The sequence below is a fragment of the Zerene cesonia genome, chromosome 26 (genome assembly GCF_012273895.1).
Source record: "Zerene cesonia ecotype Mississippi chromosome 26, Zerene_cesonia_1.1, whole genome shotgun sequence".
Classification (NCBI taxonomy): Eukaryota; Metazoa; Arthropoda; class Insecta; order Lepidoptera; family Pieridae; genus Zerene; species Zerene cesonia.
Genome location: NC_052127.1, coordinates 4,010,691 through 4,022,070, shown reverse-complemented (window position 1 = coordinate 4,022,070; position 11,380 = coordinate 4,010,691). Strand labels below are relative to the sequence as shown.

The window sequence follows — 11,380 nt, the reverse complement described above, 5'->3', positions numbered from 1 at the left end:
ACAACTGAACCGCACGAACAGCAAAAGAATTGTGGAAGAATTTTGATTTATGGGCCGGAATCAGTAGTAAAAGATTAGTCGAGGAGGAGGAGGAAGTATATATAAGATTTATGTGATTGAAGTGCATTGCAGCCGATAGTGCGCGTGTTCACGCAGAACGTACGCGAGGCGTTCTTTAACCAAAAGACTGTCTAACTTAGAATAACTAACATCTCACCATCCCCTCCCTATTTCCACCAAACGCCACCAAGTCTTGGCCAACATAAAGCGGCTTCCTTGTGCATTGCAGCCGATAGTGCCGATGTTCACGCAGAACGTGCGCGAGGCGTTCCGCACGGTGGGGTGGCTGCGCGGCGTGTGCCTGCGCGTGTACGCCGCCACGCGCGTGCCGCTGGCGCCCGTGTACGGCGGCTTCCCGGTCAAGCTCGTCACGCACCTCGGCGCGCCCGTGCTGCCCGAGCCCGGCATGACGCCCGAGCAGCTGCAGCAGAAGGTCGGTGCTGACTGGAGTACTTTTGCTTTTACTTTTTCTTCATGTCATAGCGGGTAACTGAGCTGGTGGTTCGCCTGATGGTGAGCGATCACCACTGCCCGTGAATATTCGCAGAGTAGTGCCTCTGCGAATGCGCTGCCCGCTTTTAAGGGGTAAGGGATATGGAGAGGATCGACGAATGGAAAGAAGGATTACACTGGGAAGGGAAAGGGAAACTGGCCTCCGGCTCCTCCACTTACCCTACAAAACACAATGCTACTACTTCACGCTGGTTCCCCGCTGCAAGGTGAACTAATTCGTGCCGAAGCATGCTCGACTCCACATTTAGTGTTACTGTTACCTCGATCGCTTTTGGGGAGTCGATTTTGTTTACGCACAAGCAGGTGATCAGCCCTCTAGAGCTTAGACTGCCGAGACTTTTTGCTAGTCCCCACCGGAAATCGAACTCAGGATCCCTCGGCCATTTGACCGATCGACCTACCTCAACGTCTTATCAACGACTGTATGGATTTTTTACTGTGCTATTAGTTGAGGGGGAGGCTCATAAATACGAAAAGCTAGCATTAATATATAATACCTCATCTAGATCACATTTCACGTTGTTTATTCATTCAATGATAGTAAACAGTAAACAGGTTTTGCAAATATATTGCAATTTATACCTTCATTCCACTTATAAACAATTTAATTATTAAAATTAAATTACAGGTGGCGACATCCATAGAAAAGCTGGTAGAAGAGCACCAAAGGGTGCCCGGGAGCATCTTACTCGCTCTCATAGAACGCGTCTACGAGTTACCCAAAAAGCAGAAGAAGCACACGCACACGAACGGCACGTGTCAGAACGGCGTGAAGAAAGAGACGGCGAATAATATTAGTGACGAGTGCGACAGGGACAAAGCGAAGGTGTCGTAGTGTGCGTGCGGGTGCGGTTGGAACGCTATTGGTCACGGGGTTTCTGCGCAGATAAGTATGGAATTATTATTTTATATGAGCATTGTTCGCGTTGTACAGATTGCTCTGAAGTTGGTTGAAAGTGCGAATAAAATACAAGTTCGGTTGAAATTGTCTCATATTTCTCTCTCTCATGACTTTGTTGAATTTTCCAAAAAGTCTATCACAATTGGGGAGAGCCTATTGTCTGTGTATGATTTTAAATTTTAATATTTTAGAAATTAAAATAAACTATGACGTAACTGAGATCATGAATATTGGTGACCCCCAATTGAACTTGTGTATGGGAAGTTATAAAACCAACCAAAAATAGTATTTATTCATTTTTAACTAAACTTACCGATAAATAACATCGAAGTATAGAAACAGAATTATTTAATTGGGCTTATAAAGAATTTATCTGCGCAGTTTTATCCCCGTAACTATTGAGTGGAATCAACTGTAAGTGTGGCATATTGTAATGCGTTTGCACATTCGAGTTGGAGTTTTGTGACAACTAAGTTTTTAAATGCATTTTAATGACAAGCCGATTATCGAATATTACAAAGTGTATGAATATAAGAAACATGAATCATGATTTTTATAAACGATTAATCATAATATCACAATGTTGATGAACAAATAATAAGAACTGATAATTTTTAAAAACTTTAAAAATTGACTATCCAGTGAGGTGGTACTTAATTTTTTAATGTTTTTTTTTTTCATTGAGTTCACGTGAATGTAAATTTACTTAAAATATAGCTTGAATAATATTTTATTTTTAATAAAGTCCAATGGTATACCAGATTAATACAAGATTTAGATAGTTTTGTCGATTTTTCAATGTGTAGAAATCAACTGACTAATTGTGTCATAATATATATTATGTAATGCATATGAGATTAGTTCTACGTGTATTATAGTTGTAAAATGATGCCAATTTTGAAACAATATTTATTATATAAGTTTTATATGTTATTCAATATAGGAGATTAAAATTATACAAATAAAAACCTACTATATATTTTTTTCTAATTAGGTTTTGAATCATGCCAGTGTGTAAGTATATAATAATTAATATTTATTCCATATTTAAAATGTATTTTATGGTGTTGCTATATAAAATATATTAATAGATATTGCACTGCCAACATTGAAGAAAAGTTTTTCTAAAGCTTAAAAATGTACATTTATAAAATTAATGATGAATATCGAAATTTATATCAGTAATTATAAAAGAGATTTTATTTGTGTAGTACAAGGTTGCATTTAGTTTTGTTAAAATAACGCCAATTCCAAAATTCGATGCGTTTAAAATACTTCGAAAGTATTGTAAAGCTGAGTTTACACTAGAGTTACATCCTGTTCAACCCCAAGTGTATATTCAGCTTAAGAGATATAGTAGCAGTGAGAAAATAATTTATTTCAAAGGCGATGGAACGAAAGGTATGAGTGCAAATTAGTTAAGTTTATTACATATATACTGAAGCGGTACTTGGAAGATAATAAAAATGTTTACATTGCTATTATTTGTATATGTGGCTCTGATATAGGTTGCTAGCCCGTTTTCAGAAGAATTCGGTGTATTTATAAACATGCTATAGTGGTTATTTGTAAAATACCAAAATGTATCCAAAGATCGAAAATCAATTAAAAGCGGACAACGCATTTGCATATGACCTTCCCTTGCATATGTTTACGGGTGACCGCATTCCATGCGCTCGGCTCGATTGCCGCTCTAACATTAAAAATGTAAGAGTATTAAAATGATTATTAAGTCTACTTAAGATTTTGGTACGTTACAAATAACACTACGATAATTTCCTTTATGATATAATTTCTATGTATATCTTATACTTAGCATTAAGTCTTTAAATATATCACTTGTATTCACTAGACTTGTTTACAAATGAATTACTCGTGCTAAGAAAATAAATATATTTTCAATGTGTATGTGATTTTATTTACAAAAAAAACTTTGTTATCATTATAGACATGTATTTGTTAGGAATGCAGGGACATGGGTTTTATTTTGACATTTTAGGCCATAAACATTCAATCATAATAGCATAAGATAAAGCAATTTTATAACATTTCATTATCTTCAGTAAATGTGGTAGAATAATCTGCGCCAATATCATACTAGAAACATCCAAACCACTATAAATGGATTAGCTGGTTAATTATTCTAAGGGTGGAGGCATTAAATCAAAAGAAATTTATAATTGAGATACTTTATTCACTTCTGATATTTATTGTCAATACAATATATGCCAAAAATTACAAAAAAAGCAGTACATTATGTAAGTATGGTATTAGCCGTTGACGAGTATTAATAAAAATTCATTAACACCAAATGTTACTGTTTAATAAGTTTCATCCAGCTGAAAATATTTGCAGTAATCCTACTAATATTATAAATGCGAAAGTTTATAAGGATGCTCTTTCACGCAAAAACTACTGAACCTATTGCAATGAAATTTGGTACGTAGACAGCTGGACAATGGGAATAACATATAGGCAACTTTTTATCCCGATATCCTACGGGATACGGACTTACGCCGGTGAAACCGCGGGGCGCATCTAGTAATATACATATAAAGAAATAAATCATGGCATCATATATGAGATACAAAATATTACGTTTTCATTTCTGATCATTTTAAATAAAACACTGTACCAAATAAACGTTAAATGTATAAAAATTCAAGTATTTTAAAACTCAATTTTTGGCAAGCATTTATTCAACCAATTATATATCAAATACGAAATTACGTCTTTAATAATGAAGACTAATTAATGACTTTAATTTTATCACTTACTTCTCCTACTTATATCAATTTTCAAAAAAATACAAAAGTGTGTTATCATTTTGCATTTAAAATTACATCTGTAAGAAAATTGTACCCTCATGTATTATATACTATTTTCAAATACATACACCAACTCTGCTTTATGAAACTAAAGCTTTTTTATATAATCAAAAGTACTAACCAGATCTTTTTTTTTGCAATTTTATTAATTTGTTCAAGCTCGAAAAACACATCTGTACACGTTTTACATTAAAATAACACAATTTTTTTTTTAACTAGCAGATAACCGCGGGTTCGCCCATGTTCTTTCTCACCTTATGCCTTAATAACTTTTCCTTGTGGCATACCGATTCAACACTTCTAACATTTCATTTACCACTAAATTAACTTAAGGTTAGCACTAAGAGCTACAGGAAGTCACTATAATTGTTGACATCATCGAATTGCTGAGACTGTGAGGAGGGTCGCACCGAGCCTCCCTGAGGGCGATACTGCGGTTGCTGTAACGTTTAACGTTGAAACATAAAATAGATGCTCCATATTAGATTTTCGCGACCAATTTTAACATCAGTGATTTTATATACGTAAATAGATTATTTATGAGTCTAGTCAAGCAAAGAATCGCAAATAAATTTATTCCTAAATAATGAAACTTTAGGTGGATTTTTTTTTTCGTGTATGGAAATTATAACAAGACAATACTATACATATGCATGGGTACTAAAATACTATAAAAACCAAATAAATAGTTATACAATATGTCTAACGTTTCATTATTTTTGAGTGAAAGCAATGCAAACAAAATCCTATTTTATTAAGTTAGTTTAGATTCGACGGATAATTTAGAGACGATATTATGTAGACGTGTAGCTTTTTTGTTTATGCTCTCTCTTATCTGTTAATATATATTACAGTTGCACGGGGTACGAACAGAAGACAAGAATAAATAAATAAAAAATAAAGGGTTGTGTTTGCACGCGAAGTGAGTTAGTAAATAAAGTGAAGCATTACTTATGCGGTGCGTGACGTCACATGTGTGGGCGGGGCCCGCGCGGCGGCTGCTGTTGCTAGAACATTCGCCCGACAGTTACTCGCTAACACTACGTAAATAAACTGCTTTGTGCTTGTTCTTTTTTTTTCTTTGTTTTATTTATTTTTTACTGGGTAAGGAATAAGCGTTCTAAAATTTATTTATTTCATAGTACACATAGAATGATTTTTGCGTACACACCCGGTAAGTAAGAATCATTCTGAATGCATCTACTTTAATATTTTAATCAATTAAAACTTGTTTAAACATGGCCATAAATAAAATTTTAAAATTGCAAATGGTAGACTGGCAACACTAACTGTTAGATTGGTGTTGGCTACTACCAACACGTCTAAGAAATAATTAATAACAAGCCAACACAATTGGTATTTTAGGATTTACTAATTTTAGCATTATTATGACGTATTATATTGAAATTAGCCAGTAGATTACTAAAGGATGTAATAAATATTAGATGAGCTTCTGCAAGCTCTAGACATGATTCAGGAAACTGTGCGAAAAGAGCTAAAAGCCTAGAAATAAAAGGGTTATAATGAGTTTTAAAGCATTATTTTTGTAGCTAGCGTTATTTAGACAAATAAAATCAGAAACTTCCAATTAAAATTTCAAACACTAAGATTGTATACCAAATATATAATTAAAAATATTCATTGTCAAATAGTAAATTTCTGATTTTACATTAATTCTAAAAAACGTTGCAATAAGGTTAGTGTGACATAACGGAAATAAAATCACTGCAAGAGATATCAATTATAATCGTTTTTAATGAAGTTAATAACTATATTGTGTCAATTAAAATTTGTAATATGTAAATTATTCCCATTGTGCCATGCAAGTACAGAGATTATTTCATAAGTTTGTTTTTTTACGGAATATTAATTGAAGAAAATTTGTCTAAAGGGTACTATTTAGTCATTGGTAATGAATTTTTTTTTTTTTTTTTTCAATGCATGAGACAACGATATCATAACCTAATGGACACCTTATTTAAAGTTTACTTTAGATAATACGTTAGGCAATAATGTCTTATTTAAAGTCAGCACGCGTCTAACTTTATATAGTTTTAACCCTATCCGTGATCCGTGAACGTCTCCTGTCATAATACAATAACAAATTTCTGTTGAAATGACAAGTTCAATATATTCTTATCTTTCATTTTTGACATGTGTTAATGGCGGCGTACTGTACTATTATTCAAATGGTGAATGGTTGTAACTATTACTTATAGTTATAACCGTTCTTCATGCTGAATATATAAATTCCATATGCTGCTACATAACATACCAGTTATGTTGAGAAATAACGAATATTTGAAAATTAAATATTGTTAAGTACAAACTAAGTTGGTATTCAATAAATATTAAGCTAAGAAAAAATCCATGGATGGTAGCTTAATACTGTTGTCATTTTTAGTTAGGTCTAGTCGGGCGCACCTCAGTGAGTTGATTCTAATGTTTCTTTAAAGAAATTATAACATTAGGTGTCTATAGGATATGACGTCGTTGGCATGTGGGATACAAGTGCAATGATGCAGGTTAAGTAAGGAACGAAAGTGCTAAGTGATAGTCTAAGTACATGCTTTGATGTTTTTCGGAGCTATTTTTCCTCTCATTATTTACAAATAAATATGTACAAGTTATTTTTCATTTTTATAGTGATTAAGGTGCAATGTAGTGAAGGTGTGAAGTGTATTGTGGTGAATTAAAGTAGAGAGTAAAGTGAAATGTGAAGTGTGGCAGGTTACCTGTTGCAGCAGATGCCGTAGACCTGGGCTGGTGGACGTGATGTGAAGTGTAGTGTGGTGTGTTGTGGTGAAATGTAAAGTGTGGTGTTGTATTGTGTCAAGTGTGTCACACTACCTGCTGCAACAGATGCCGCAGCCCCGGGTTGGTGGGCATGATGCCGCGCGGCATGATCCGCGGCGGATGCCCAGCAGCACCGCGGATTTGCTGCAGTTGTTGCAACTGGTGCTTACGTTGTTGCTCCTGAAATACGTTACGAAGATAATGCCATTTATATCAGTATATCACTTGCATTATAATTTTTTATATACAACATATCGGAAATAGGTAAACGTGTGTTGTAAAAAGGTTCACGTGTATTATGCATATTTTTTATCTCCTCAGTTATTATCTCAATAAAATAAGGCATATTCATATATTTTTATATCATATACAAAAATTTTATACAATATTACAGACCTCAAGCTGCTTATAATGTTGCTCCTGTTGCTGCGCCGCATGCAGGTGCGACATGATATCCATCTGCGATTTAAACTGGGCTTCTTGTTGGTGAGCTGCTTCCAGCGTCTGTTGCAAATGTTGTATCTTCTCCAAGTTCTGCTGCCTCGCCGCTTCAAGGCCATCCAGCTGGCTGACCGGTCGCGGGCCTTTACCACCGACTTGGCCAACTTGGCCCACTTGCCCGACTTGCCCGACTTGCCCGACTTGGCCCACTTGACCAACTTGGCCCACTTGCGACACTTGGCCGCCCATACCACCCGCCATCATCATACTCTGAAAATAATGAGGTCATTTAATAAAAATAAGTTTCTTTGTCATTTAAAAAAATATAAGAAAAATTATGATAATCGCTATTGTCATCACACATGAGTCAAAAACGAATGCATCTTCAAATTACTACTATTTAAATGAGATCACGTGAGAGGCGCCAATTTATAGGTAAAAAAAGAATCATAAAATTAGTATCATCCAGTACAAAGGTATTTGGCAACAAACACAAGAAAAAACCCTCGAATTCATATCCTCCTCCTCTTTTCGAAGTCCGTTCAAACGATTTATCATTTATGGTATTATCTACTATTTAAATTTAAACGATCACTTGTACCAAGAAAATAACACGGGAAAGTACACGACACGTGGCACATAAGAGATAAAAAATGAGATATAAGAGATATGATAGAGATTTCTACCTGTGCGTGTTGCGCGTGTTGCGGGTGCTGCTGATTGGAGAGGCCGGGGTTCATGCCCATGCCCGCTGACATGCCCGAACTGCCCATGCCGCCACCTGAATATACCTTAGCTTATGTATACATACGAACATCATAGGTTGTTTTCTTGTGGGCAATATACATATTACGTTAAATATCAAAAAAATACAAAACGTTTAAACTCTCCAAGTAACCGAACGGTATAATATAACCCTTGATTTTCCATCGGTCGTCGAGGCGCACAGACTCTAGGCACCGCTTTATGGTGGATGTTCCATGTACCCGGACTAAGCGGTTCGACTCTACATTCTTTATTCGAACCGCAAGGGACTGGAACATGCTTCCTGAGTCTGTGTTCCCTGACGAGTATAATCTGGGGATCTTCAAAAGTCGAGTGAACAGGTACCTCCTAGGGAAGCGCGCTCCATCTTAGACTACATCTACGCTTACCAGCAGGCGAGATGGTAGTCAAGCGCTTCCCTATCCCACAATAAAAAAAAAAAAAAAAATAACCACTACTTCAATATAGCACAGTAATAATGGAGCTTTTAATGAGAAAACAACTTTTTTTTATTCCTTCTATATTTCCAGAAAATATTTCTTGTGAACTCACAAAATTAATTGCTTTTACCATAACATAGTATAAAAACAAAATCGTATTCTCTGTCTGTCCCTATGTCCCTATGTATGCTTAAATCTTTAATACTACGCAACGGATCTTTTTGGGGTTTTATTTTTATAGATAGAGCCATTCAAGAGGAACTTTTATACATGTAATAACATCTATTAAACTGCTCCGAATTTAACGCGTGCGAAACCGTGGGCTAGTACTAGTTTACTACAAGAGATAATCACACTTCACAGCAATATAATAAATGAAGTTATTTTATTTGAATGTTTGTCCGTCAATCATGCTGAAACTTTTTATAAAAATTTTGTATACAGACAGGGTATAAGCTGACTTAGGTGATAAGATTTTTTATGCCGAATAAAAGGGACCCTTGGGATAAAACAGGAGCCCGGACGAACGTCTAGTCTAAAATAATAAAGTATTTAACTATCAATGAAACGAAGCATACTGGGCATGGTAGAAGGTGGCATATTGGGTGGCAGGCCAGCCGCGCCGCTCACCGGCGCTGGCATCTGCTTGTTCATCTTCTGCTGTTGAATCACCTGAAAACAATTCGTCTCCATCCATTACTATTCTAATATAATAGATGCGAAAATGTGTTCATTAGTTTGTCTTTCTTTCACGTCGCAACGGTGCGATATTTTGGTATGATTTGGATTTTGGTATAGGCATTTTTCATTTTTAATATTTCGTAACAATGATATTATTGTTAATTTACTATTACGGACGAATCCGTGGGCAATAGCTAGTATTTGTATTTTTCAAAATTTTTATAAACAAGTATAACCTCTATACATCTAAATGTATTGTAATATGTACTCTATAGCATTGAACTTAAAGTCCAATTTAGTCCACACATCTTACCTTTCTCAGTCGATCAACAAACGTGGCCTGATTATTGGGTATGAAACCGAGATACGCTTTCTTATCAGGCGTATACAATAGGATCAGCACTTTGATATCGCACTGCGGTGGGGACGGCATTGGGGAGAAGTGCACGCATCCAGCCTGAAAACGAAAGTTGCATCAAAAAAGATCTAGCCGTTGTCACTTATAGAATAGTTTACTTGAAAATGATTGATGTAATAGTTTCAGTATGAGAATAGTTTGAAAAAAATTAATAGATTTGTCATGGGTCGGGAAGAAAAGTCATAACTCTTGTCCAAAGTTCGGCTAGCATTTTAGGATGGAGCGGGAGACGAGGAATCTGCCTACCGCTGCCGCATGCATGGGAGAAAAGGCAGCCAGAGGCCTCTATAACTCCGCCAACACGTTGGCAACTAACCACCAACAATTAACAAACTCTATGATATTCAACCCCATTCTGTGGGAGTCCCACGCTGTAGAAAGAATTTGTTACATTCAAAGATCAGTTCACTAAGACCTTCAATGCAGCCAGCGCTTCATTCTGCATATTAAACAACACTCACTTGCTATCAACTATTGCGGCACTATCCCAACCCGGCCAATAAGTCGGCAACTAACCACATACCCTAATCAACTCCATGATACTCACAAACCCGTTCACCATGACCTTCGTCAACGCCTCCAGCGCCTCATTCTGCTGCAGGTGGAACAGCACCGACTTGCTGTCCTTCAAGTACTGTCCGCCGATGTTGCTGATTAACTGCTTTGGCATCAACTGCATTAGCAGTTTGTTCGGCCATGTATCCACTTTCAGCTCCGGCTCTATATCCTTTGAGTTTGCTGAGACCTGGAATAAATCGTGGATATAAACTTTATTGTCATATTATGTGATTAAATAAAAAATGGTCTAAAGGTATAATTTAAAAATAAAATATAATAATAATGCAGGGCGAATTTCATCTAAATCGATTTGAAAGTGGTTTCAGTGGACTAAAGAGACAGACGGACGGATCTAAAAAAAAATAATTTTAAAGTGATATTTGGTAAAGGTGCTGGTGGTTCGCCTGTAGTAAACGACCAGTACCGCTTATAAACATCTGTAGAAACTTTCTACATATGCAAATGGATTGCCAACTTTTACTGGATAAGGGATAAGGAAAGGATTGTTGGAGGCAATAAAATAAAGGACTGATAAGGGAGTAGAAAACCGATGATCCTTTTCCTCACCTTTCTCTTACCTGGATATTCGCACTTATAATTATTAGTAAGTTGGTATTGAGGAATTCAAGACATACTTGACACGGCAAATGCTTGGTGACCTTCTGCTGATCGCCCGGCGCTTTGCCCTTCTCCATCCACTCTAGCACTCCGCTCCATATGAACGTGCGCTGCATCTGGCCAACGCCGACGTTACCGACGTTGCTGACGTTACCGACATTGCTGACGTTGCTGACGTTACCGACGTTGGACACGCCGCTCACGCCGGCCACGTTAGCTGCCGCCGGTACCGCCACGCCGGGATTGGAGGGGCCCGGTTGGATCATGCGCTGGAAGGATGATTTAGTGTTAGTACGTTGATCAAGTGTACCTATCGCAGCACGCGTAGTTTAAAAATTCACTCTGTATAAGTGTAAATGTG

The 11,380-nt window shown here is 36.5% G+C and overlaps 2 protein-coding genes across 3 annotated transcripts in view; one reads left to right on the top strand and one right to left on the bottom strand.

Moving 5' to 3' along the window:
* The window catches only part of LOC119836893 (transmembrane protein 68), a 33,137-nt gene extending 29,757 nt beyond the window's left edge, over window positions 1-3,380 (top strand). For both annotated transcript variants that reach the window (XM_038362338.1, XM_038362336.1), the window contains exon 7: window positions 1,202-3,380. In XM_038362338.1, coding sequence (XP_038218266.1) covers window positions 1,202-1,408 — 207 coding nt within the window. In that variant the 3' untranslated portion in view covers window positions 1,409-3,380. The remainder of the gene's footprint in view (window positions 1-1,201) is intronic.
* A 675-nt stretch (window positions 3,381-4,055) lies between these two features.
* Window positions 4,056-11,380, bottom strand: part of LOC119837182 (mediator of RNA polymerase II transcription subunit 25-like) — an 11,834-nt gene continuing 4,509 nt past the window's right edge. Inside the window, exons 6-13 of the mRNA XM_038362706.1 lie at window positions 11,037-11,329; window positions 10,391-10,588; window positions 9,739-9,882; window positions 9,323-9,416; window positions 8,226-8,320; window positions 7,495-7,809; window positions 7,153-7,278; window positions 4,056-4,742 (exon numbers count right to left, since the gene is read on the bottom strand). Coding sequence (XP_038218634.1) covers window positions 4,650-4,742; window positions 7,153-7,278; window positions 7,495-7,809; window positions 8,226-8,320; window positions 9,323-9,416; window positions 9,739-9,882; window positions 10,391-10,588; window positions 11,037-11,329 — 1,358 coding nt within the window. The 3' untranslated portion in view covers window positions 4,056-4,649. The remainder of the gene's footprint in view (window positions 4,743-7,152; window positions 7,279-7,494; window positions 7,810-8,225; window positions 8,321-9,322; window positions 9,417-9,738; window positions 9,883-10,390; window positions 10,589-11,036; window positions 11,330-11,380) is intronic.